The 25,430-nt window shown below is 33.2% G+C and overlaps 1 protein-coding gene across 6 annotated transcripts in view; it reads right to left on the bottom strand.

Moving 5' to 3' along the window:
• Positions 1 to 25,430, bottom strand: part of brp (ELKS/RAB6-interacting/CAST family member bruchpilot) — a 69,866-nt gene that overhangs the window by 41,750 nt on the left and 2,686 nt on the right. For all 6 annotated transcript variants that reach the window (XM_018539834.1, XM_018539835.1, XM_018539836.1 and 3 more), the window contains exons 2-4: positions 6,937 to 7,086; positions 3,496 to 3,592; positions 1,973 to 2,028 (exon numbers count right to left, since the gene is read on the bottom strand). In XM_018539834.1, the coding sequence (XP_018395336.1) occupies positions 1,973 to 2,028; positions 3,496 to 3,592; positions 6,937 to 7,086 (303 nt within the window). The remainder of the gene's footprint in view (positions 1 to 1,972; positions 2,029 to 3,495; positions 3,593 to 6,936; positions 7,087 to 25,430) is intronic.

The following is a 25,430-nucleotide window of genomic DNA, read 5'->3' as shown; positions in this document are numbered from 1 at the left end:
GCCAAACTACTTTACTATTTTTCCGTAACCTGCGATAAAATGCTACAGCCACCTTCTGGCATTACCCGGCGACGTAAATTCGCGGCTCTGTGTCGTTGCACGTTTTACTTCTGTCGTATAAGTTTACGGCATGTCGGAACGCACGCGTGGCGCCGTGTAGGATATTGAGAATTTCATAAAAATGAACTAAACGGTAAAACAATACTCGCAATAAATGACAAGTGTCTCAGTAAATTCCTCCTGGCACTTTTTCGACGCGCGATTCTCGGAGATTTCCGCAATCTTTGTTTGCAACGAAGGTCTATAGCAACAGAATCGCGTTTCTAAGCGTGAATTTTTGAAAATTTACGGCGGTGACGCAAAGGAAAAGGTGCGCGTACAAAATACTTGTGAGAGAGTAAACCCACGATTTTGCGTGCACACTGAGCGCGACATGAATGCGAATATGTGCGGTGCTGGAAGATGTGTGTGTGTGTGTGTGTGTGTGTGTGTGTGTGTGTGTATGTGTGTGTGCCTGTATACGTGTATATGTGCATGTATAAAGTCGTTGAGTGAATCCCGTCGGTTTTCCACCTCTGATTCGATTTTCCTCTTCCAGGAGGAGAAATGCTGTCAAACCGAAATAAACAGAACCTCGCGAGCTCTCGAAACGCAATGAAATATTTTGACTGCAAACTGCTCCGATTGCACAAGTTACGTCGAACAAAAAGAGAGCTACATTCCAGATAAACGTAACGTACTCCGAAATTGAATTTCCTTTTTTTATGTTTAAACTAGTGTTTCTCTGTACGAATCTTCATTATAAATAAGTACACAAAATGGTCCACAAAAAAGGACCTCAGCTCCTTAGTTAAATTCTAGTTCAAATTCCAGTAAAAAAACAGGTATTTTTTTTTATAACACAATACTATTACAGATAATAATAATCTATACTAAAGATATTACAATTGCTTCAAAAGTTGCTTGATTATAGAAATCTTTGTAAAGTACGCGACTTCTTAAACTATTCTTATCGGATTTCCGGATGCTTTAATAATTTTTATTCTTGTTTTATTTTTTTGTGTACTTAAAACTCTCGCCTTCTTAGAATTGGTCGTGAGAGATTTCTTTATAAGAATCATTTGTAAAAATTTGTTAGATTTGTCGTTCTGGAATATTTATATCTTTCAATATATCTGCGTTACCGCAGATTTATCGATCCGCAAATTTTCCGCGGCTCTTGACCGAAGTATCACGTCAGTAGCTTCGATCGGCTATCGCCTATCACTATTCCCCGATCTCGCATGTGCATACCGTACCTTAAATCTCGCCTGTACTGCGGAACGCAAAACGGAAAACCCGTCCGTCCCTCGCGAGAGCCCAATCGATTTTGAGAGCAACGATCGAGTAGAGTTGCACGAGGCAGACGGGGAAAGCTCGCAAAACCCTGTTGTGGTCCCTGAATCGAGAATGGACCGCCCGTGTAAGGGCTAACTCCACTCATCCCCTGGCGCTCGCCTGTTTCGTTTTCTTTTTTATCCGTTTTATTCCTCTCTCTCTTTTTTCTTTTTTTTTTTTTGTTTAGATCTCAGGTGACAAAGAAGTTCAAGCGTGAGCACGGCACACGGGGCGAAAAGAGTAAAGCCACTGGCGGTGCAATAACTGCAAGCTACTTGCAAGCAACTACTCGATACAGAACAATGGGCAGCGATTAATGTCACCGCATATATGTATATACGTATGCGTGTGAAATTGACTGTTACAAATAAGCAAATTATCGTCATTATAATGTCAATACGTATTTACACATATGCGTACTGAAAATGCGTAATGAGCGTCGATCGAAATGAGAATGATACGCACATATATGTATATATGTACGCGATGCATAATGTATGTATACATATATAATATATACATATATATACATATATATATATATAAATTTATAATTATGAGTATGTATGGCGACGGATAGAAATAGCTTAAGGACCTGCTTCTGGGCCATCGACTGCATCTGCTGGAACATGATCCTTTCCTCCTCTTTTCCTAGAACAGCAGAAAGTAACGAGGAACTCTTGGAGGAACTGTTTGGTTCCAGGTCTCGGATTATCGGTGCAATTGTGAATGTGTTTGTATGTGTATATATGTGTGTTTGTATATAAGAATAAATGATGTTAGTAAAATGATCGCGCGACAGTTTGCTCGAGAGTGCAATCTTTTTTTATTATAATATCTCTCTAACTCTGTATTACCAGCTATTATAATTATTTATATTAAAATTTAATGTAACGCACATAACATTTTCACTGCGATTAATAAAGCATAATGCTAATTAAAAAGATGTATTTCCCTTTTCCTTACTTGTATTAATTACTTATATTCAAATTCGTAAAAATAGTTTGAAGAACAAATTGTCGTTGTATTAATGCAGTGTATCTAATTATGTATGCCGAGCGCGTAAATATGGTAATTTACTCTAATACGTGTCGCGAATTGAAACGTTGTTCATTTAAACGTTGCCTTCCTAACTTTTGAAAGTATTCCTTTTGTAAAATTAACAAAATTTTCAAGATTAATATTTTCTCGCAGCATTCTTTTGGACTAAGGTACCGTTAGCTTCACAAGATGAATCTTGCTTTTATAAAGATCACAATAACGATTACAAAGTGCAGATTCCTCTGCTTAGATGAATTGCGGCTCGTAGATTTAACGAGATAATTCGATGAACCGTCGTAGTCGTCGAGGACGACCGACGGCATTTACGCGAAAAATGCCGTTGCGGAGGAAATTGAGTCTTCCCTTCGTTAGAGAAGAACGATACTAAGCATCGTATATTTGCGAACAAAATATTCGCAATTTTAAATTCTGATAACGCGTTATGTATATTTGCTACAAAAGTCACTTACATAGCTTATATTAGGGAAAATTACTTGAAAATCATGTGAAAGAGAGAACTTAAATAAGAGCTATATCCCCAGAAAATTATATCTTCATTTGAAATAAATGTATATTAAAAGTTGAGCAATAGTTAATATAAGCTTTAAACTTAAAATGTTTGTATATACACACTTTGCTATTTATAAGTAATTTTTTGTTAATCCAATCTGTTTTTAAAAAGTTTATGCACGCACGAGCTTTGTACCTGTATTTCCTGGTATATTATCTTATTTCATTAAAAAAATTAATTTCTTTTTTCTATTAATATTCAAAATGTTAATATATTTATACAAAGCTTATTATGATTTTATAATTTGTTGTAATTATACTCCTTGAAATTAACTGAAGAAAAATTAAAGGAATAACTACTGTTATTTACTATATATAAATCATTGTGATGATGTCTTTACTGTCTAAGCTTGTCTACTTGATTTAGCTAATGGATTTTTTATGATTCCTTTAATCTATCTTACGATCACACACATGTAAATTTTTGTTCGTAAAATGCAGTGTGTGTTAAAATAATTAATCAATATTAAATTTAATTAATTTAAAAAATTTCAAACAATGTCTCACCCATCCCCTTATTCTGGAGCATCTCGAGGAGCTTCTTGATACTCTCATCACGAGCTTGCAGCGTCTGTTTTTGCGTTTCTATTCTTAATTCCAGCTCCTGTAATAGGGAAAAATCAACAACAAGGTTAATTAAAAGTAAACAAATGGCAATAACTAAAATTGTTTTCTTTTCACGATTTTAATCGTCAAATTATCATTATTTTATTCAACATTTACGTTAATTTAATAATATTTTTATTTTTATATAAAAAGTCGCAATTTTTTTCTTAATATCTTTATTCTTAAAAAAAACTTTTATTTTTTAAAAATATTTGCATAAACAATTTAGATTCAATTATATATCGCATATAATAAACATTTCTGCAAACTGAGTTACACATAAAATGACAGTAATTTGAATATTTCCGATTTTATTTTATCATATTACGTAGACGCGTATATTCAGAATATGACAAATTGTATTTTTTTATGTCATTTAAAATTCATAATAAAATACACATTAACAATATGAGCTAAGATTACCATAAAATTTAATCAGTTGTGGAGTGTCAAAATTAAGATTGTTCATTAGAGATAATAGGGCAACTCAGTTGAGCTCAAAATGCTACTCACTATATTAAGCCTACGAAATTATTTCAGCATCTGCGAACGGTACCACCGGAAAGGCTCAAAGAGAGCTAGCGCACTACATAATGATGCCCATTAAAGTGACAAAAATTTCTCATTTTTATACAAATAAATTTTAAAATAATTTACGAATAAATGCTTTGACGAATTTTAGAATTATCCAACTTCTCTTTAAAAAGTTGCTTTAATATCAACTTTCGTGTATAAATAATACGTATTTCTTTTTTAAAAAGTACATCAAGCTTAATCTTTAAAACCGAATAAAGAGAGATTTAATTTATCATCCTGTCGGTATACTACTCTTTCATTCTAAAAGAAGATTAACATTTCAATAGGATAATGAGAATTTACTGTAAAATGTTAATGGTGCAAAATATTTTTACGGAATTTCGTCGCGGTGTGCACTTTTTGCACAGTATTATTTTTATGGTAACCGATGATATATTCGCAGCTATGTATCTAATATGTTTGATTTCAGTAGCAGTCAACAGTGGATGCCACCTCTTGGGGCTCGCATAACGAATTTAGCACGCCTCTTTGACGGCGGGAAAGTAATTAGTCTGGAATTAGACACCCGCTGCTGGCCTTCTACCGGTTTTCCCCGCTGTGCGAGAGGAATACTTGCGTGCGATATTACCTGCGAGTAGATAATATCACGCGCACTGGAAATACGAGAATTCCCGAATGTTATGTTTGAGATGTCGGTCAACATTCGATAATTAATTCAATTAAACTCCTTCAATGAAAACCTCCGCAAACTTTCACAGTTGTAAATGTGTTAATTAAAATACTTTTTAAAAAACACATGTACTGTATTGCCGGTATGTTTGACTTTGAAACAGTATGTAGTTATTGCTAATGAAGAGCTGGTAATTACAGTCAGACTTAGAGGATGAAACTCTTGGGACATGTTGAGTCAAACTAGCGTTAAATATATTATCGGTAAATTTCGACGAAAGCTGTATAAAATATCTTTCCTCGTGTTGCAAACTTTAATGTCACACATCTCAGACACATATATATATATACTAACGTTATTAAATTATAAATGTATTAATAAATCAGATTACTGCAGATTAAAAAGTTAGCTAATAAATAACGTATGACATTAAAAAAACGTATACTGAACCTCTCAAAGTTATCAGAGTCAAATAAAAACCATGTGTTGCCGTCAAGTATCTTAAATGTTTTCGATCGACTTGGTCATCAGATTCTGTAATGAGAATTTATAGAGACACGAGAAACCGAGTGCATAAACTGGCGAATGGCCAAAGGCGACCAGTTGCTTCCCGTTTGACCCGCGTCTGCGACATTTCGGTCATATGCTTACGAGCAAATGTTACTCCGCTTCTTGCGCAAGATTAGATTATTTTCTGAAGAAATATATCTCCGAGATAACTTATCCTTTAATTTAAAACGTACGCGAATTGCATCTATTATCAGCTACTTATCTTGGAGTAAAAAGAAAATATTTCTTTTACGTAAGCAAAGTTTTTTAAAAAGATTCATATCTATCATATATTGCTTTTAAACGAGTGGAATATGACACCCCCATTGCGTGTCTGCTCATATCGATTCGACGTAACTCGCAGCAACGCTTGTTTTCGACGCCATAAGTGGTAAACTTTATGAATTTATTGCGACGAGGTTGATATTCACGTTGCTGCCAAGATTTCCGGAAGTATCTGGATCGTCCAGACAATCGGTCGTTTACCCCGAAGGCGACCTAAACCCCTCGTCTATTTCGGGTCTGCGAGCACAGCCGTATGGCGTACGAGAAGCCAATAAACCACAGTACATACCGCCAAACGGATTATTTTACAAACGTGATTATTTTATTTATAATCGTGTGCTTTCACGAGAAACACCAACAGATTTTATATACATCAAAAGTTATCCTCTCCCCAGATTCAGTAAAATTTTTACAAAACGATAACGTGTGATTGATAAAAGAACTGTTACGATGTAATTATTATATCGAATAGAGAAGATTAAAATTACCGATTATTCGTTATAAAAAATTGCTATTAAACTGTTTTATTATATATACTGAAATATAGAAGATTAATGGAAACATATAATCAATTAAATGAAGTAAATAAAGTCATTAAAGTTTTCGGAATATTCAAGAGGAAAAAAATCGGACAAGTCAGCGTTTCTCTTGAATACGTTCGGAATGTTAGGGTACGTGACAGACGTCCGCCGCGGTGTCAGAAGATCGGAAGATAGCACGAGGTCCAATATAACCTGGCGGGAAAATTTTCACAAATGTCAGGAAAACTCTCGAAGCTGTCGGCGAGAAAGGAGAAAACAAGAAAAAGAAGAGAAAGACAGTCTAGGAGGCGTCTGCGGCTCTTTCACGCACCGACCTCCTGAAGAGTCCCCGCCGTTTTACTTCCATTTACCGCACTTATCCCTATTATTCTCGAGTTATAATGGGATCCCCCCCCCCTTCGGCGCGATTATTCCAGCAACGTACCAATCTTCCCGATGGCGTGCGCTATTCTATTTCGAGGCTAAGGCTGAATTATATTCGGCGTAAGACGTGAAAAACCGACCTATAGTCTCGCTGATTAAGACTAATCTTATAAACTGCACCGCGTCAGAAATTAATTTTCTCTAGGAAGAAAAATTCAACTATATGGAAAACGCTGGATTATGGTATCGCCATTTTATGGAAATAACTTTGCACCACACAGTAAAAAAAGTTATTAGACGCGTTAGGTACATTTAAGTTGTTAGGTGCATTGAAAAATATGACGCATTTTAAAATAATCTGTGGTTGTCTGAGATAATCTAAACATTAATGTTCACCTTTATCGTATCACGAAGTATGGCAATTTCCCGAGTCAGATGCTCGTTCTCATTGTACAAAACTTCCATTTGTTGCTGCATCTCGACGCTTGGCCCACGCATCCTCATTCTGAGCTCCTCTTCTAATTGGCGAACCATCATGCTTTGTTTCTGCAATACAAAATAGCACATATAATTTCAGCACATGCAATTATTTTAAGTGATACAGTGATTTTTATTATTAACTCTTTCTCTCTCTCATATAGAAATGCAAACACACCCCAGGCTAATAAAAACATACATAAAAAATTACCGAATGGAAGCTTTCCAACGTTTTCTTAGGAACGATTTTTTAAATATTTTTGTACACAAACAAAAGGTTAATAAAGGATTAAAAAAGAATTTAAGTATAATGTTTTAATGTATTCTTTTTTATTCAAAATCATTTATCTCTCAAATTCTTACAATCAATAGATCATTCAAATTTTGTCAAAATTAGGACAATTAGAATATGAATTGGTAATAATAACTTTTGTGATAATTATAATTGTTATAGAACTAAAAGATAATTATACTTCGCGTAATAAAATTATTATTTTTAGCTTGAAAGTTATCTAATTTATTAAAGACGGTGTATATATATATATATATATGTGACTGCCTGAACAGTCTAATTTCAGAACAGAGCGGTGTAGAGCTATGAAGTGGTTTTTGGAACAGACAATCTTGACAATTACGAATTGCACTCAAAATGTTAACAAGAAGCAGACGGTCACCGTGAAAGTTCACTTGTGCACGCGTCGCTTCGTCGACATACGTGTTACACGACCGGAAACGTGCGTGGTTACTTGCCATTTACTCTCATATAGATGTACTTTCGAGTGGTATTGTTCCACCCAAGCTCTTTGGTCTAGGCTCGTTAGACATCGTTAATGACGCCGGCAACGCGATATAAGAGCGTGGGTGAACAAAAGCCACATCGCAGAAAAAAAAGGAAAGCTTCCTAACTGTACTTCCGGCGCGCGATTAACATATATGGATGTTGCATACCGATGCTTTGTCTGTTGATTAAAGCGCCTTACATATGCGACACATGTCCTCTCGTCACACTGATTAAATGGTTGTTTTCATTTTATCTGGATTTAGAGACTTTGTTTTGCAAATAAAAGATGTATATTTTTCGTTGTATTTTTTTACGTAAAAGATAAAAATCGGAAAGCTAAAGTACCTAAACTTTCTTGTATTATAAAACCAACTTTTTATTTCCAACATCCTGTATTTCTTTTTAAGCTAAATGATAAAAAATTGAAAACAAAATGGTAAACAATAGTAAATAAAAAATAAAAAATAAATGGTAAAAAATAGTAGCTTAAAAAGTAAGAAAAATTCAATAAAATGAACTTTTCTTACTTCGTGAATAAAAATGTATTAAAGTAGAAAAAATTAATTTATTTAGTTTTCGAGTTTTTTTTAAATAAAACATAGTCTATTATTTTGTTTGTTTTACGGCAGTAATGTTATGCATTTAAATGCATGAGCAACGTTAAACTTAATCCCCCGACTGAAGATTGCGGCACATTACATAATCTGTCGCAATATATAATACAGTTTAAAATTATCTACAATTTAATAATCAAGAGACATTAATTGATAAAAAAAAACGACTTTTTAACATAGAAAAAGATATTTTATGGTAAAAGACATTTATAAGCGTGCAAGTTTTTTCATCGAAATATTATCAATTGCATGAAAGGATCATGCAACGAGTATCTGCGTACGTGTAACGAGAGAAGCACTAGTAAACGAATATTCTCCAATTCCTACGGAAACCAATGCGTTCAATATTACCGATTGACCCGATTTGGCGTGTGTGGAATCAGTGCTATGCAACGTCATGGGGGAGGGGACGAAATGCGGAGGCACAGGATCGCATTCTAGCACGCGTGACGTCATTTTCTTCGTTAATCATTCATGATCTCTGCGTGACCCATTCGTATTATGGTCGAATTTTATTATTTGCTTGCAAAAATCTTTGACACTATCGACAATACATCGAGAAATCCATTACGTATCTCACACGTTATCTCAATGTGTTAATACAATATTTTATTAATTTAATATTCTTCTTTCAATAAATATTTGCTATACTTCTTTTTATAAATATATTTCTATAAATATATTTGCTTTTTAATATTAAAAATTGATAAGTACATTTTAAATTAAAAGCGCTCATAAAATCGACAGTCATTAAGGCTACTTATAGCTATTTACAAGTTTAAAATTTTACTCGTTAAAATACTTTTCAATTTTCTGTATCAAAAGCTCTGTAACAATAAATTCAATTAAATTCTCGTTAAAAAGCAATCAGATGCTTTAATTTTTAATAAATGTTTTTGACATGTCGATCGGTTTTTTATTAGAATTCGTAAGACATTTATGGCGTGATATATCGCGAATAAAACTCAATAAAACACGATGAAAGAATGGCCAATATTGTCAAGCGCACACATTCTCTCTCGACGCATATGCACATATAAATATCATACATAGCGAGTTAAGTGCTCGTAATAACACCAAGAATAAATGCTGTTTAAATGCTTAGCACATTGTTCGGCGTCAAAGTCTCGTTAAAATGTGTGTATAATAAAATTTACAGCAAACGCTAAAAGGAGTTCTTAATTTTATTATTAAATCGACACTAATAAAATACTGAATACTGTTCGTAGACATTCAATAATAAATTCAAAGAAGACCGCTGATAATTACTCAAATAATTCTCGAGCGAAGGTTATTATAAATATTACGTAAACATTTCATCAAGACGCGATACGAACGAAAGATTGAAAATCGAAGAAGGGAAAAGAAATATGGGTGTTTTTGAAGTTTAACAGAAGCCCCTCTCAAGACGGGATCCTATTAACGATCGAGCAAACCTTACATTCCTTACAACGCAGTATATATATATACGCCTTTGACATGAAAACCGCTAGTCTACCTCGTAGTTGAGATAAATGATCCGCAATGTTTAATCAGGAAATCCGCAAACATTATTTGATATAGAAGTAGTAACGACTTACGATGACCATTTAGATTTTCATCGTGTACGTATACAAATATTGCTTATATTTAATGCAGTGACTTTTCAAATTACATCATATTAAGACTGATTATATCTAAAATACAATTATATATAAAAATACACTTTAATTGATAAAATCAGTGCAAAAAAGAATATTTAAAACTGCAGAAACTTTACCTATAATATTTTTGCACAAAACGTTACTTTGTAATTTTATATTAGACAAATAAATTGATCTCTGAATTCTTGAGGCAAAGTGAGTATCAGATAAAATATAGAGAATTTTCAAAGTTTCTTTGTTTTTTTAACGCAATTGCGCGATTGCTTGTGTATCTCTTGCAAGCTATGAACCAGCTGTGTAAACGGTGCGATCACCGCTGAACTAAGCAATCAGAAAATAGCATTAGTAGAGATTTTATCAGGGACTGTGATCACAGCAGGCGGACAATGTTCCGACTAACAGTGCTCCGACGACCAAAGAAATGCAATTTTCACGATCTGATGTTAAGCAGTGTATGTAAGCAGAGAGAATCGCCGATATCGACTCTTTCCGGCATTCAGAGAGTAACTTTAGATACATACGATTAGATTACGATATCCATTTACTCACACTGTGTGTACGAACCGGAAATTCTAGAAATAAGCAAACATATATCGCCATTTCGTTACAAAAGTAGCCAGATGTTGCACATGTTCATGAACATTTTATATTTGAATTCTAATGTTGTCCTGTTACATTTTAAAAGTTTTATCTATTATTATTAAAACATTTTAAACATATTAACTTTTTAGGAAGACTAAAAACCAATTAAAGCTACCCACTTATATATTTTTTTCATTAAATTATTAATTTTAATTCTTGTTGTAAATTTTTAAGAAATACATATAATATACAAATGATATGACAAGTTTAAAATTGTCAGTACATTTATAGTTTTCGAGTAAAATAAATTGACAGGTTTACATATTTATACACATGATAAGTAAATTAATCTACTAAATTAGTTCTTAAATCATAGATGATATTTTATTTATTTTCGGCTCACCATCAATTTTATTTACTAATAACGTTTTTTAACATGTGAATCCATGATATGGGCAATTAACCCACTTTTGATTCGTCATGTTATAATTCAGAAATTGACGTTGCTAAAATTAAAATATTCAATGCTATGCTCACATTGTGTAACTTTGCAATTAAACGTTTATTGTTGCAATGGAAATCACACAATCGGAACAAAAATCTACGATCACAACTATCGACGAGATCCGTGTGAGTGGGCGAGTTCAATAACGTGAAGTAAAACGATCCCATCGCATGAACTACATTACCATGGCAATTATGTAGCACATGGGTCTCCGCTTTTCTTGGGGTCGTTGTACTCACAAATCGATCTCCAAGAAACAGGGCAAGGGTGTCGGCGCTTGGTCAGTTCTCTTGGAGGAATAACGGGTACCGGATCGCATATTCTTCATCCTTCAGAATATCTCCTGAAGATACTCGTGTCTACGACTTCAGCAAAACGACAGAGCACACGCACACACACGCGCCGGATAAAGTCTACACATTGAATTGTACGTGTACGCGACAAAATAGACGCGAGAAATGGTCGTGGATGACTCCCGACCGAATCGATTTCGCTTGACGCGATGGAAACCCGAAGGATAGCTATCCTGGGAGACGACGTGTTAAATCCGGAGATAGCTACAGTTGCCAAGGGTAGAGAAAGACGATCGTTCAATTTCTGACAGCGCCACACACGACACGGAATGGCTCGACATTTAAAATGTTTGCATTTCATGGAGAGTGCTCTCGATATTTTTTTTCTTTTAAGGGAAATGGTATTTTTTCAATGTATTAAAGAAATTCAGATAAAAATGTTACTTCAAAGAAACGACATTATGTTGAAATATAATAGAAATCTATGTGCAATAGAGAAATCTTATTGTATAATTTATATATGAATTTATTTAGATGTAACAACAATTTAATATAAAAATTAATATAAAAATTATAATTTTTATAGTGTCAGCTCTTATTAAACATAAATGCTGACAAAAATAAAAATTTATTGCAAAAACGTTAACATTTTATTAACATTATAACAATAATTTTAACATTTTTTGATGTCTCAGAAAGTTCATTATACGTCTTTAAGTTAAAACTAACATTTTATTTTTTACAGTGTAATTGTTAAAATTATAATAGACATAAAACACTTCAAATTGAAACATAAAAAATAAACATAAAAATTACGATAAGCTAATTTACCTGTACAAAATATCTGCATATATTCATAGATTCATAGAAAATTATCAGAAATTTTGAGAAAATACGAGCTGCTTACAGGTAAATACATAAATAAAGTTACTGCATGGATTAAATTACCGATTACGCGGAGGATAAGCGAGGAACGATAAATGCTCATATTTATTCACGAGAGTTCCGCTGGTAGAAAGCCTTTTCCTCTCAAGATTCTTGGCGAGACTTTGTGTGGATCACCAGGCATTTGGGCACTTTTAAATGATGCGTCGAGGCGAATGTTAAATGATCGTAACTTGTTCCGGCGTAAAAAGTCTTTCGTCGAGAGCAGCCCAGTTCCACGTCTCGATCTTTCTTCCCACTTGCTCGGCAGTTTTCCGGGCAAGCTTCCCAACGAGGTTGTTATCGATCGACTATATGGTCCTTTGTCATTCTTGTAAAATCCACCTCGATGTAACCAACTGTTCGTAAAATAAATGCTGTAAAACTGTGCGATCGCGTGTCGCGATTAATAACACAGCGCGATAAATGCACCATTTTCACCACTTTTCGGATCGTTCCTGATGGATTGGAATTAATTCTTGAATTAAAATAGTAAATATAAAATGCAGCAGATAGCCAATAAATATTTTCACCACGGTTTTAAATCCAAACTATGGATTTAAACATTCATATGTTTAAATAACAGCACCATTTAAAGCCAATTTAATAAAATCTCAGTATTATCATAAAAAAAAAACTCATTATTCTCTTCACACACTCGTGTTCTTAAGTCAAACTGGATTTTTAGAATAAAAAGACTATTTTTACATTAGATAGCTTCATGCAGAAAAATTTTATTTAATAATTTTTATTACTGAGTAATTGTTATATTACTTCAGTCATATAGATTACAGTTCCATTTAAATCGTAATGTGCGTTATATTAAGAAAAAATAAATAAATAATATATCTAACAAGCGTGCTTGTCTACTTGTATATTCAAATTTTTAAGTCTGTATAAATTTCTAAGTTAAAAAGATATATTATACAAAAGAGGATGGGCACGAGAGAATAAGAACGGCGAGACGGGGGGGAGGAAGATGGCGGAGTAGAAGCAGAAGCATTATCGAGCGGTGCCGACTCGCCCTCTCCATCCTTCTCTTGAGCTTTCGTTCTCTCTCATTCACATTCTCTCTCGTTGTCAGGCATGGGGTGCCCTTTATTGTCTTCTCTTTGTCTCGCCCACATTTTCCGCCCACTCGCGGCCTCACACACTACACTATACCGAGAAAGAAATCGGAGTAGGCCGACCGGAGGGCTTTCCACCCGATTTTTCCAACCGATCCCGTAGCCAACCCGATCACAGCTCGTGTATCATCGATAGCTAAATGGAACGAGATACCCTAAACGCGAATAGCGTTACACGAGACAACGTCCATTCGTCGGAAAAGCACGAAGGATGGCGGCGAGATTTTATAAGTGTATAAACTGTCAGCGCATCTCGGTCTAATCTCTTTCTCGGGATGGCCTTTTTGCAAAGATGAAAAAATATATTATATAACTAATGATTAAATTTATGATGCATTCGAGCGACTCCTAATAGAAATCAGATAACTATACTTCTAATTTTTAAAAATAATTAAAAGGTTTCACTTTAAGGACAAAAGACGAAAGAATTTGTTGAATAATGAAAAAATAGATTTTCTAGAGAAATTTTACCTTTTGTACTGATTTGTCAATTCAAAAATTTATGATTTGTTAATTCTATTATAATTAAAAAAGAATATAAGTTTAATGAGTTAAACGGATTTGTGCTGTCGCAGTTTATTGGTTATGAGCAAATACTATTTAGGAAAGTTTCAGCATGTCACGGTAAACAAAAGAATAATTATCTTAAAGCAAACTCCAATGCTGTTGAATTACATTGTGTTGGGGAAAGTAATCCCGCGCGCAAATCGATACTGATTTAAGAAACGAGTTACGTCGAAATTTGCCTCTGGTTAGCAAGTAGAACAGCTGATGAAACTTTCAGATGTTTCACCGAGGTCACTCTTTGTCATTTTTTTTATCCATTCGGCGATACGTCCTCGTTTCCTTTGAAATGGAGAAAAGTCCTACGGCTACATAAGGGTGTTTCCGAGACATTTCAGAGTGCCACTCAACGTATATATTGACCATATATATGTAATATTACACACACACATACACACACACACACACACACACACATTCTTCTAAGCAAATCTGTAAAAATAAGACAAAATTCCCATAAAGCTAAATTTCTTTCGATTTTAGACTTCATAATAGCAATATAATATATTGTTAAAAATTGCAATTTCTATTATACTGTATATCTTGTTATATTTAATTCAATAATTAGATATTGATATATTATACATACCATTGATTTCAACTAGCTTTTAACATACGTATTTTTAATTTGAATGTGACTTTGCGATTGTTTCATTTCATAACAATTACTGGTAAATCTTATTTTATGACTGTACTTTGTCCTCTTTAACTAATTACTGTTCTTACTAAGAACAGTACAAAGAGAAATTATTCTGACAAATAACATGCGATATTTTCGCCTTTAAATAATGTCAGTAGCTATGTAAAACGCAACAAATATCCGGTTTCATATAATTCTTTGTGTGTACCGTCCTTCACACTTTCTTTTATTCTGTTTAATCATTATTTTCGACATATTTAGATAAAGAAACGTTCAGTGTTCGAGCAATTACGTCTAAAAGCTCCGAATAGTTTTACTAAAATTTCCATCAAATGGAAACTCTTTTATTTTTTCCTATTTTTAATTAATATATTTTTTAACTCTTTTTATTTTCAATTTCTAATTAACACTTTTCTGTTTGATTTAAAAGACATAAATAAAAGTTTATCGAATAAAAGTTTATTCTAGCTATGTCAAAATGAAAGAGAGAGAGAGAGAGAGAGAGAGAGAGAGAGAGAGAGAGAGAATCTTGTTCTATTCTTTTTCTTAATTTAGATTGTATCTTACTTTCGCTTTTCGTTGATTTCTTTTGCGTTATATGTACATATGATATATACAGGATGTTCGATAATGATAGTAACAACGTTATGCAGGCCGGATAGTGTACGATAGAAACTAAAATGATGTGGTTTCAGCCATTAAAGTGTCAAGGGCAGATGCTTGAGATAATTTTGAAACGAAAATTCTAATACTAGGTGTGGCTAGATTTCTGATTTCAGATGGTTTCCGTTGTATCACATCTGAACATGCGTATTTTAGATTATAAATTCGATAACTTTAAAACTTATAATTCAAAAACTATTATACCTTCGATATTTTGGTATTAGAATCTTCATCTCAAAATGATCTCGGGAATCTACTCTTAAACGTTGTAACGGTCTTTACCAAACACCCTGTGTATTACTCATAAAAATACTTGTATATAATGTGTGTAAATGTACATGAGTATTCGCAATGTGTTGAGTGTCGGGTTCGGTGGTAGTACTAACAATAAGCCCAAATGACTGCGGATCAATCATCCCTGCGGAATGTAATATACAGTCTCGTAATTTTAACCGGCAGCGTAATTTCGCGCGCGCGCGTTCCACACTGCCGTAAAATTGTAACGTACTCTTATACACACGTGTTCGTTAATTACGTCACTATATAGGAAACATGTAAGCTGAATGCGATATCGGTATATCAAACACGGAGGTAAAAAAATTGGCGAGTGTTACACGGATCGATAATGTATCACCCGCAATACATAAAGGTCAAAACATTGTTGGGAAACTCCTCAAAACGTAACAAAACATATGTACTAAAAGAATTATCAAATTAAATGAATCTCTCTGTCGAGAGATTAATTTATACAATTTATTCGCGTATATATACGTCATGGATTACGAATTTTTATAGAGATTAGGAAACACATACGTAAATTTAAAAAGGGTAAAATAATTAATTAAAAATTAGGAAACATAAGAGATTACGAAGATCTTTGTCCTGCAAATCGTAGAGATTCGCCGCACATCGATTAAATCGCAGTCGATCCTATTTTTATTCATCGTGCAAGAACGGCCTCGCGACTTTTCCGACATCGTCTATTAGCGACTCTGTGTGCTCTCTCTCTCTCTCTCTCTCTCTCTCTCTCTGTCTCCACAAATCTATTTCAATCTACGTTGTAACTGAAACGGATCGTTCGCATCGATTCGCGCGCGCGTCCACTCGCCGACGAATGTCAAGAGACAATTGATTTCTTTCTTCTCCGTGTGCGCTGGTGCATCAATTGCAGTTCGTGTAACGGTCGCGCGTGCATAAGCGCCGACACTTGTCTCGGCAATTTCATCGATTGTTGCAATTCTTCGTTATTTTTATTGTCGTGAATGTGTCTCCGTTACAGAGACAATAACCTGCAACAACATATCGGATGTTATCTTAAGCACGACCGTAACTATAGCAAATGCAGTGTTGCAGCTACCAGTACTGTCGAGCTTGTTCCTTATCGCACAAAAAGTCTTTCAATTATACGAGACAATAAAACGAAACGAAAAGGAAACATTTAAAGCATGTTTGAAATCTTATTAATTAGTTTGTTAGTTAAAGAATATTTTTCTATATGCAAGCAAATATAAATGTCTAATTATTTTTAAAAAGGTTGTAAGCTTTTATACTTTTGGAATTGTTTCATAATAATTTTACTTCCTCTTAATTAATTTTTGGTATTAATTTGCTAATCAAGTTCTCATCGGGACAACAAGCATTTTTCAACATATAAATATTAATGCAAACTTTTCTCAAACTAACTTGCAACATACTTATCTCGTGTCATGTTTATTTAAGTCTTGATTTGAGCTCTTACTTGAGACGATTGAATCTATAATAAGGCGTGTGCCCTCAGTGTTAAATGCACCATAAGAGAATATCGATCCTGAATACATGTAAAATTATTTTGGCCAGTGCCTGTGAAAGCTTGAGAGCAGCACTAATACATAAACCTGTGGAACGAACAGACATTTGTGCATTCGATTAAACCGAGTTAGCGCGCGATTGGCGCATATACTGAGCATTTTTGTTTTGAGTAGCACGAAAACGGGTTGCATACGCGGAAGAATAAGCGTTTTCCTAGATAACGCGCGAGTGGAACCATCGATCGTAAACGTCGAATAAAAGTGGAGTTTATCGGATGTCCCCGATATAACCCAGATGTCCCAGCAAGCGACCCAGATAGAAAGTTGAGCTTCCATGTGAAATGAATTTCTCAACACTCCAACAATATTTCTGATTTATTTTCATAACACGGTAGATCTAATTGAAATGTAACATGCAAAAGTTATGAATTAAATAAACGCAAAGGATTGAATTTAGCTCACACTTTTTAGCCTGGAATCAAGAAATAGTTGACAAAATTATCCTTTCCGTATTTTCATTTTGTTTTTTTAATATCATGAAAGTATTAAGAATATATAAGAATATATATATATATTTTTTTTTAAACCGTGTAAGAATATTTATAATGTCATATAATGTGAATTTCGTTATAACATTAATTAAAGTTAATATAATAAATTTCTTATTATATTCATGAGAAAATAATGAGAGTCATATATATATATTCTATAGATATTTAAATTTTTGCATTATTAAACATTAACTTCGAACATAATAATAAGATTGGAATGTTATTAACTGTTGAATCGAATATCATACTGTATTATATTCAAAAACAAGAATTTTCCAAAATACAAACTTAAATTATCGGGATCGACGTAGACCACTTTTTATTCACGAAAAAATGTTCAGCTATTTCGAAACGGATACCATAAATTGACAGTTTAATTAACTACTCAAAAGGTACTATTTTTACGAGAGACAATTTTATGTGCTAAAAATATAACTTGTAAAGCTTTTGTGATATGTTTTTAAACCATGTATTTGTACATGGCTTACCAAATTCATTGAAATTTATTGTAACATACACTTTAAGCCTGTTCTACAATGTGCATTTTGTTTCCTGCTTTTTGCTAATTTTTGGCATCTTGTCTTTTTTTTTCTTATCCCGGTTTTCGTTATTTGTGTATCATCCGAGATAAAAATGAACAAACTTCGGAAAAAACAAGAAATACGTGGCAAGAAATATAATTGTCGATAAAACGGTTGCAAAAAGGAAAGAAATTAAGAAGAAAAAATAAAGGAACAGAAAACAAAAACTCATTGTAGATGATTTTTCGAGATAAAAAATAGAATAATGAACTCAAATATCACGGGTTGGTTTTCTATCTAAAGGAAAAGAATTGTTTTGATACATGACACAGTTATAAAACTGTGTGAAAACTGTGTGTGTGTGTGTGTATGTGTGTAATGTTCTATATTCTCTATCAAAACACAAAAGTTAGTACTTCAATAAAGGGATTTATTTGTACAAAGGGATTTCTACAAAGTTTACATTGTATAATACCTTTTATATACTGTTAAATTTCTAATGTCAGATTGCGCTCAATTCGAGTTATTTTTCACCATATTTTTATAGATTTCCACTGCTCATACTTAAATGTACCGTTAATTTAACTGAAACACAATGAAGTTAAATAATTTCACTCAAGAAAGTATGACTGAATTTCAATTTATTATTCACTAATTGCATACGTTAACAAAGATGTTGTTTACATTAAAACAAACTACAGAAAGATTGATTTACATTGTGAACCTTTGACATACATAAAAGTTCAAAATAACAAAATGTTAATTCGAAGGATTGGATTACCATTGCTTCTTTGACATCTAATAGTGTACCACTTCTCTCTTCTTTGATACTTCAATTATCAAAAATAAATGAAAAGGACTTTACAACAAATAAATAATGGACCGATTATTTAGGTACTAATTACAAATCCACAAAATAATTTAGGTGTTTTATATTTAACTGCGTATGTAGATTAAAATTTTGAAAACAAATTTCCAGCTTTTATACTAGTTTTTACTAAATTCTTCCACAATGAAAAAAATATTATTATAAAAAGATTATATGATTTCTATTTCTATTAAAAAACCGTTAGTATTCTAAAACTGAATGCAAAGTTACTTTAGCATATATTCTAGACAAGGTTTACTAGCCTCGATAGCCACTTGAACTTTTTATGAAATTTATGTAATACATATACCATTTCACGTTTATCTAAAGCTTAACCTGTTGTTGCGCGGCGAAGTCAGCAAAGTTTTTTTTATAAATCCGTTCGATATCGATCGTGTTCGAGGCTGGACTTAGTTATTGTGTTTTCCATGCCTCAAGGTTGTTGCATAATAGACTATAATTTACGTCTGGGAAAACTTTTCACCGATTTTAACGAATATATTCTTTTATGGACGAAATTATAATCTTCTCAATTAAATGTTTGTACAGAAATAATTTTCCAAAAGAAAGTAATATATAGCGATAATATTTCAAAGGCCAAACTTACATAATGAATTATAATGAATACCAATACATTGACATCTTTTAGCATGCGCAAATACCGCTTACTAGGATATTGGAAATCATTTTCTTATTAAACAGAGATGTAGCAGAGAAGCAAAATATATATAACGTACGGAACAATATAATTTATGCTGTTCCGTATTATTATCCTATGTAATATGTCTTTACATCGCATATTATTATAGCTTCTCTATTATACGAATAAAGAAAGTGTCAAAATAATTTAATATCATGAAATCCTGCTTTTCACATCATTGTAACATTCACACATTGTCTGCGGGTTAGATGAATATATGTATTATACCATGAATAAGATATAGACTATTATAGTTATGCATGCAGCTTACATTAAAATTGTTTTCATGTCGATAAGATTGAGCACAGCGCTTTCATAATTATTTCATTGGAAATAGATTTAATTTGCATGGCGACACGTATTTGTACGTTAATATAAAATAGAATATAAAACATAAATTTTGCGCGTTGCGAATGAATTAAAAAAAAGATCTTCGCCGAAATTGATACGGAAATGCGATAAAGTGATTATACGATGCGACATCCCGTATCACATTTCTACATACATATATATCCAAGTCTCACTCAAATTTCTATCTCTAAATTTGTATCTCTTTACTCGAGTTTTAAAACAATCCTCTCGGATTTACTGGAGCTATTACTTTAGTTAGGTACTGCCAATTGAAAGTTGACATTTTTCGTGTTGGTTGCGCTCGCACGCGCGATCGTGGTATAAACGCCACAATATATATTCGTCTACATCGATCGGCCTAAATATAACGAGACAGATTAACGAGGTCCGATGCCATATGTGGCATAAGTATGGCGCGACAGTATTGTTCCGTGTTTCAGTGACTAAATCTGCGACTCGCCTTCATTCGTGAAGAAACATTTCCATAATGTCACAAGGATATTCTCCGCCGTCGATCGGCGCGTCCTTCGACATCTCGCCATTTATTAATCATTCATCGACGGCGTCAGAATAAACAGTGGTTCGATCAATACGTGCAAGTGTAAATACGAGTATGTAATTTAATAGAAGAAATAAGGGAAGAAACGTCGCGATTAATACTGTATTTTTAGAACGTAGGAGAACGATTGTTATAGAATATAAAAAAAAGGTATATCATATTTATGTCGCATAACGCTTTAACTTGCTGGAAAACTTTGTTACATTAAATCATTTTGTTTTCTGCCCGGGAAAGATATTTCGTTCTCTTTTTGCTGTATTTTTATGTTGGAAGTACAAAACAATACAAACTTTTTTATTAGTTTTGCTATATTTTCTAGTTTCGCTTAAATGTTGTGGTTTGAATCTGTTTTTTTTTTTATTGTTATACATGATATTCGTATTAAAAATTACGTTAAACTGCAAAAATGCAAACCGTGAAAAAAATTTTCCTTGGATGGACTTCGAAAGAGCTCCCTCGAGCCTTTAATGTTATACTCTCGTCCCTTATATTATAATGAGACCCCGGCAGACGGGCTTTATAGGAAAGTGGAATACTGAAAGAGGAGAAAAAGGGAACAGACACGTAGTAACCAGACGACGAGAATCCCGACCCGTTTGAAAGCTAACAGATGTGAGAGAAGATGGAAACGTCTAGTTCACGAGATTCGACAAGATTCATCGGATGCGAAAATAAAACGGGTCACTGGATGGCCTGGTGGCAATTAAACGAAATGAAAGTCTTATTTCTCCATCCGGAAAAGATGCAACACGTGGGATTCCGTATTCGGGCCAAAATTAATGATCGCATTTTTAGATCAGATGAGAAAACAATAAATTTACATTTCCTTTTCTCTCGTCGCAGTTTACATTATATAAAAGTCATTCTTTGGAATTAATATATCTATATTAATTGTCAACTGTTACTTGTTTGCTGAAGCTCTAAATGAAGATTGTTAAAATCGGTTATGTAAAATATATTACGTAAAATATTAATATACATATTCAAATACAAGTTTTCTTTACCTCGTGACTGTGCAAAATCAATTTTACCATCGTCGCAATTAAATATTTAGCGAGTCCAAATTATATTTTTCCAGAACACGTTATTACCGCGCAGGATGCAAACAATGGAAGAATAATTAAGAACGCCAGATAAAATGCTGCGTTATGCACTTTTTTTCTATCGGTGACAGCGCAATAATGCTTCCTAAAATCGACCGTCTTCATGTAGCCACGGCCTCGGACAGCAGCTGCAAAATGCAACTTTAGATGAATTACAGTGGCGCGTGAACATTCATGAAATGAGGGACGGTATTGTCGGCACTTAGACATAAACGGATTCACATCCCACGGCGTTTATATGTAGATATATATACGATATGTACATAAGATCGACTACAAGAAAGCAACTTTAAAATATACAGCTTATTCGTTATTCTATTCGCAACTTAATTTTTATCACTTTCATCTAAACGAAGCGAACAGAGAGGAATTATTGTTCGTAAATATAAATTAGCAATTTCTTTGTATAGATTTATTATTCTATTTTTTTTATCTTTATTAATTATTATATAAATATTTTTATTAATATAATTTTAATTATCATCAGATATAACATTGAAAAGATAATTGGAATATTTGTGTAATTAGTATAAAGACATGATGGGAATAAAATTTGTTAAATAATTATATATATAATACACACGTATATATATATATATATATAATACATAGATACTTTTGTATAAATATCAATTTCAACACTTCCAAGTATTATTCAATCGAATTATTAAATAAAATAATACATAAATTATTAATCTGATGTTTATATACATATTTTGAGATATAATATTGTAAAATATTTCTGAACAGAAAATGACGTATAATAAATGTAGAAAATCTATGTTAGAATTAAAGATCAAATTTCCCGAAATAGTAATAGCTTGCAAATAAGGTAGGATAATGTCGTTATTCAACAAAACGTCTCTCTATTTTGTGATACAAAATGAATAATTTATGTTAGCAGAAACCAAATTTAGTTTTGTTTTAAATTAAACATTACGATTTTAATAAAGATAGAGTTTCTATAAAATCTCATATCCAATAAGAAATAATCTCGCATTTATTACAATGTCCTAATTTTGACAAAATATAAAATGTAGTGTTCAACATGCAAATTATTAATTGTTTTTAAAAATTAATTTCAGCAAAAAAGATGTTCAATTAAAATTTTGCAATATTTGTGAGCGATAATATAAGAAAATAATATTTTGCATATTTTCTTGACTTGATAATTTCTAGTAGCTAATTATATTTTTTACATTCTTTATTGATAAATTTAATAAAACATAGGTGTACCAAGAGAGAGATTATTATTTAATAATACTCATAAATTTGCAAAAGATATGTGTACAATGCGTATGACGTAATCTTAATCAGTGCTTCAAATATTGAGAAATGTCATGTATTTAATATACCACTCAATTATTGAAGTTCTGATACCGCCCACATTCTTAACATGTCTCGTGCACATATTACGTGTAGCTCATAGACGCCATGCTGCCTTCGATGCAGCGAGAATTCGCGCAGAATGTAATGTTCACATTTTGCGTCATCGCAGGGAAGAATATTAGTTGGAGGAATATTACAAGATCGTATAATGAAAAAAAATCAAGCGACATTTTTGCGAGTCACATGCTTATCACGAACCAATTTTGAGCCACTTCGTGAGAAAGAGAATTAATTTCACACTTGCGATTAACCCATTTTATTTTTCATCCCTGCCGTCGATAGTTTAATGCGTTTTTTGCACGTTCCATTCTCAGGTTCTCGATGCTAATGGAAGAAAAGGGTGCAGGAAAAGCTCGCCAGAGGCTGTATACGAATCGATCGAAGACTCCACTTACTCTCTTGGTGTCGAGGGAAACGAAAGAGAATTATTTCTTTCGACGTATATCTCTGTCATCCGCGCACATCTCTTTTTTTTTTTTCTTACGAAGCGACATAATGGTATTAGCTTGTTCAGCAGGTTCCGCAAAATTACACGCGATTTTTCGTAAAACTTTCCGCAAAGACGAATCCAACAGATTCAAAAAGAATACACTGAAGTAACTAAAACTATGTAGATGTATGATTAATTGTTGACTTTCGTAGAGCGGAAGTTAAAACTAAACTTTAATATTATTTGTTGTGGCAGAAGATCGAATACTGTTACGCGAGATTATTAACCGCTTGAGTTTTACTGAAAACATTTTACAATCCTGCATTTAATTAAAATCCCTTTTTAATTGGTAAAGTTCAAGTCCGATGAATGAAGGCTTTCGAGAACTAATATGAAAAAAAGTACAGATATATAATGTAAGTAACGTATATTCAAACAGAACAAATACAATACCCCTACGCTACATTTTGGTAATTTATGCCTAAGACTTATAAGAATTTATATAAGTGCTTATACCTTTATACCTACAATATCTTTACAGACAGTTTCTTGTTAGTTATAAGATTTATCAGAAATCGTGTAGATATTTACAAATAATCGTCTTACGATACATACATACGCATAAAATCCAGTTATAAGTTTTTATAAGTTTTACAAGAATGAATTACGAGTCTTACGATTCTGAATAGACCCATTAGTGTGTCATAATTACCTCTAAAAAAGAGAGATAAACATTTCCCTTGTACTTTATATGATAAATATAACACAAATTCATTTGTAGAGTTTTCTCGAAAAAAAGATTGTGTAAAAAGAATTTTACGTACACAAGAGTCGCACATACACTGTGCCTGGCGTATTGCGCCGCGTTACTGATACTTATTTGTAAATTTATTTCTTTAATTTTGTGCCCAGAAAATACGTTACTGTCGAGTGATGCGCGTGATGCAAATCATTGTCAGTGTAAAAACGTCGTTGGCGTAATTTATCGTGTACCCAGGTCGCCCATGATTGCACGAGAATTTTGCACGAGACAGACACGTCGGGAACAATGGGCGTACATGAGATTGATGTAAGCTCGTACGTATGCGTACATATGTCGCAGGAGAGAACGTATTTAGTTAGACAGAGGTAAACGGAGACAGAGGTACGAATGTGGGCAGTCGGCCAGAGAAACATCTAGCTCTCTTTGAGACTCTTCCGCTCACGGGGGCAATGACTTATTCGACGCCGTCGCGAACGCGATACGCATGTATACGTTGTGCAGTTGTGTAAAAACGGACGTGTTCACACGAGCGCACGATCGAGCAGAGCATACAAATTTGATTGACCTCGTGGAAAATGCGAATGGAGCTATCCGCAGTACATCGTTCTTATGTGACATGCATTTATGACAAGGTCGATGTATACCTATTTTTTTTTCCTACGATGCGATGCATCGAATTCACAAACACGCGCTGTGGTCGCTAAACCACAAAACAGATGGCAGCTAGATAAAATGATGATTTAATTAATACAGTGTGGATGTATGTGCGTTATTAAAAGTTTTCGCGGTGATAAAATATTATCCGTGACTTTTATACACGACTACTCGTTATGTATGAATTACTCAAATTCCAGCGATATATGTATCCTGATATAATTTAAATACATCATTGCACTGGATATTTTGAATTATAAAGCTTGCATTTTATATAGAGGTATAATAAAAGGTATAATATTTTATATAAAGGTATAATAAAAGATCAGTTTTCTATTCCTGCATTATAGAGCTCTCTCTCTCTCTCTCTCTCTCTCTCTCTCTCTCTCTCTCTCTCTCTC

This window comes from Cyphomyrmex costatus, unplaced genomic scaffold (assembly GCF_001594065.2).
Source record: "Cyphomyrmex costatus isolate MS0001 unplaced genomic scaffold, Ccosl1.0 scaffold223, whole genome shotgun sequence".
Taxonomy (NCBI): domain Eukaryota; kingdom Metazoa; phylum Arthropoda; class Insecta; order Hymenoptera; family Formicidae; genus Cyphomyrmex; species Cyphomyrmex costatus.
This window is presented reverse-complemented; position numbering and strand designations above follow the sequence as displayed.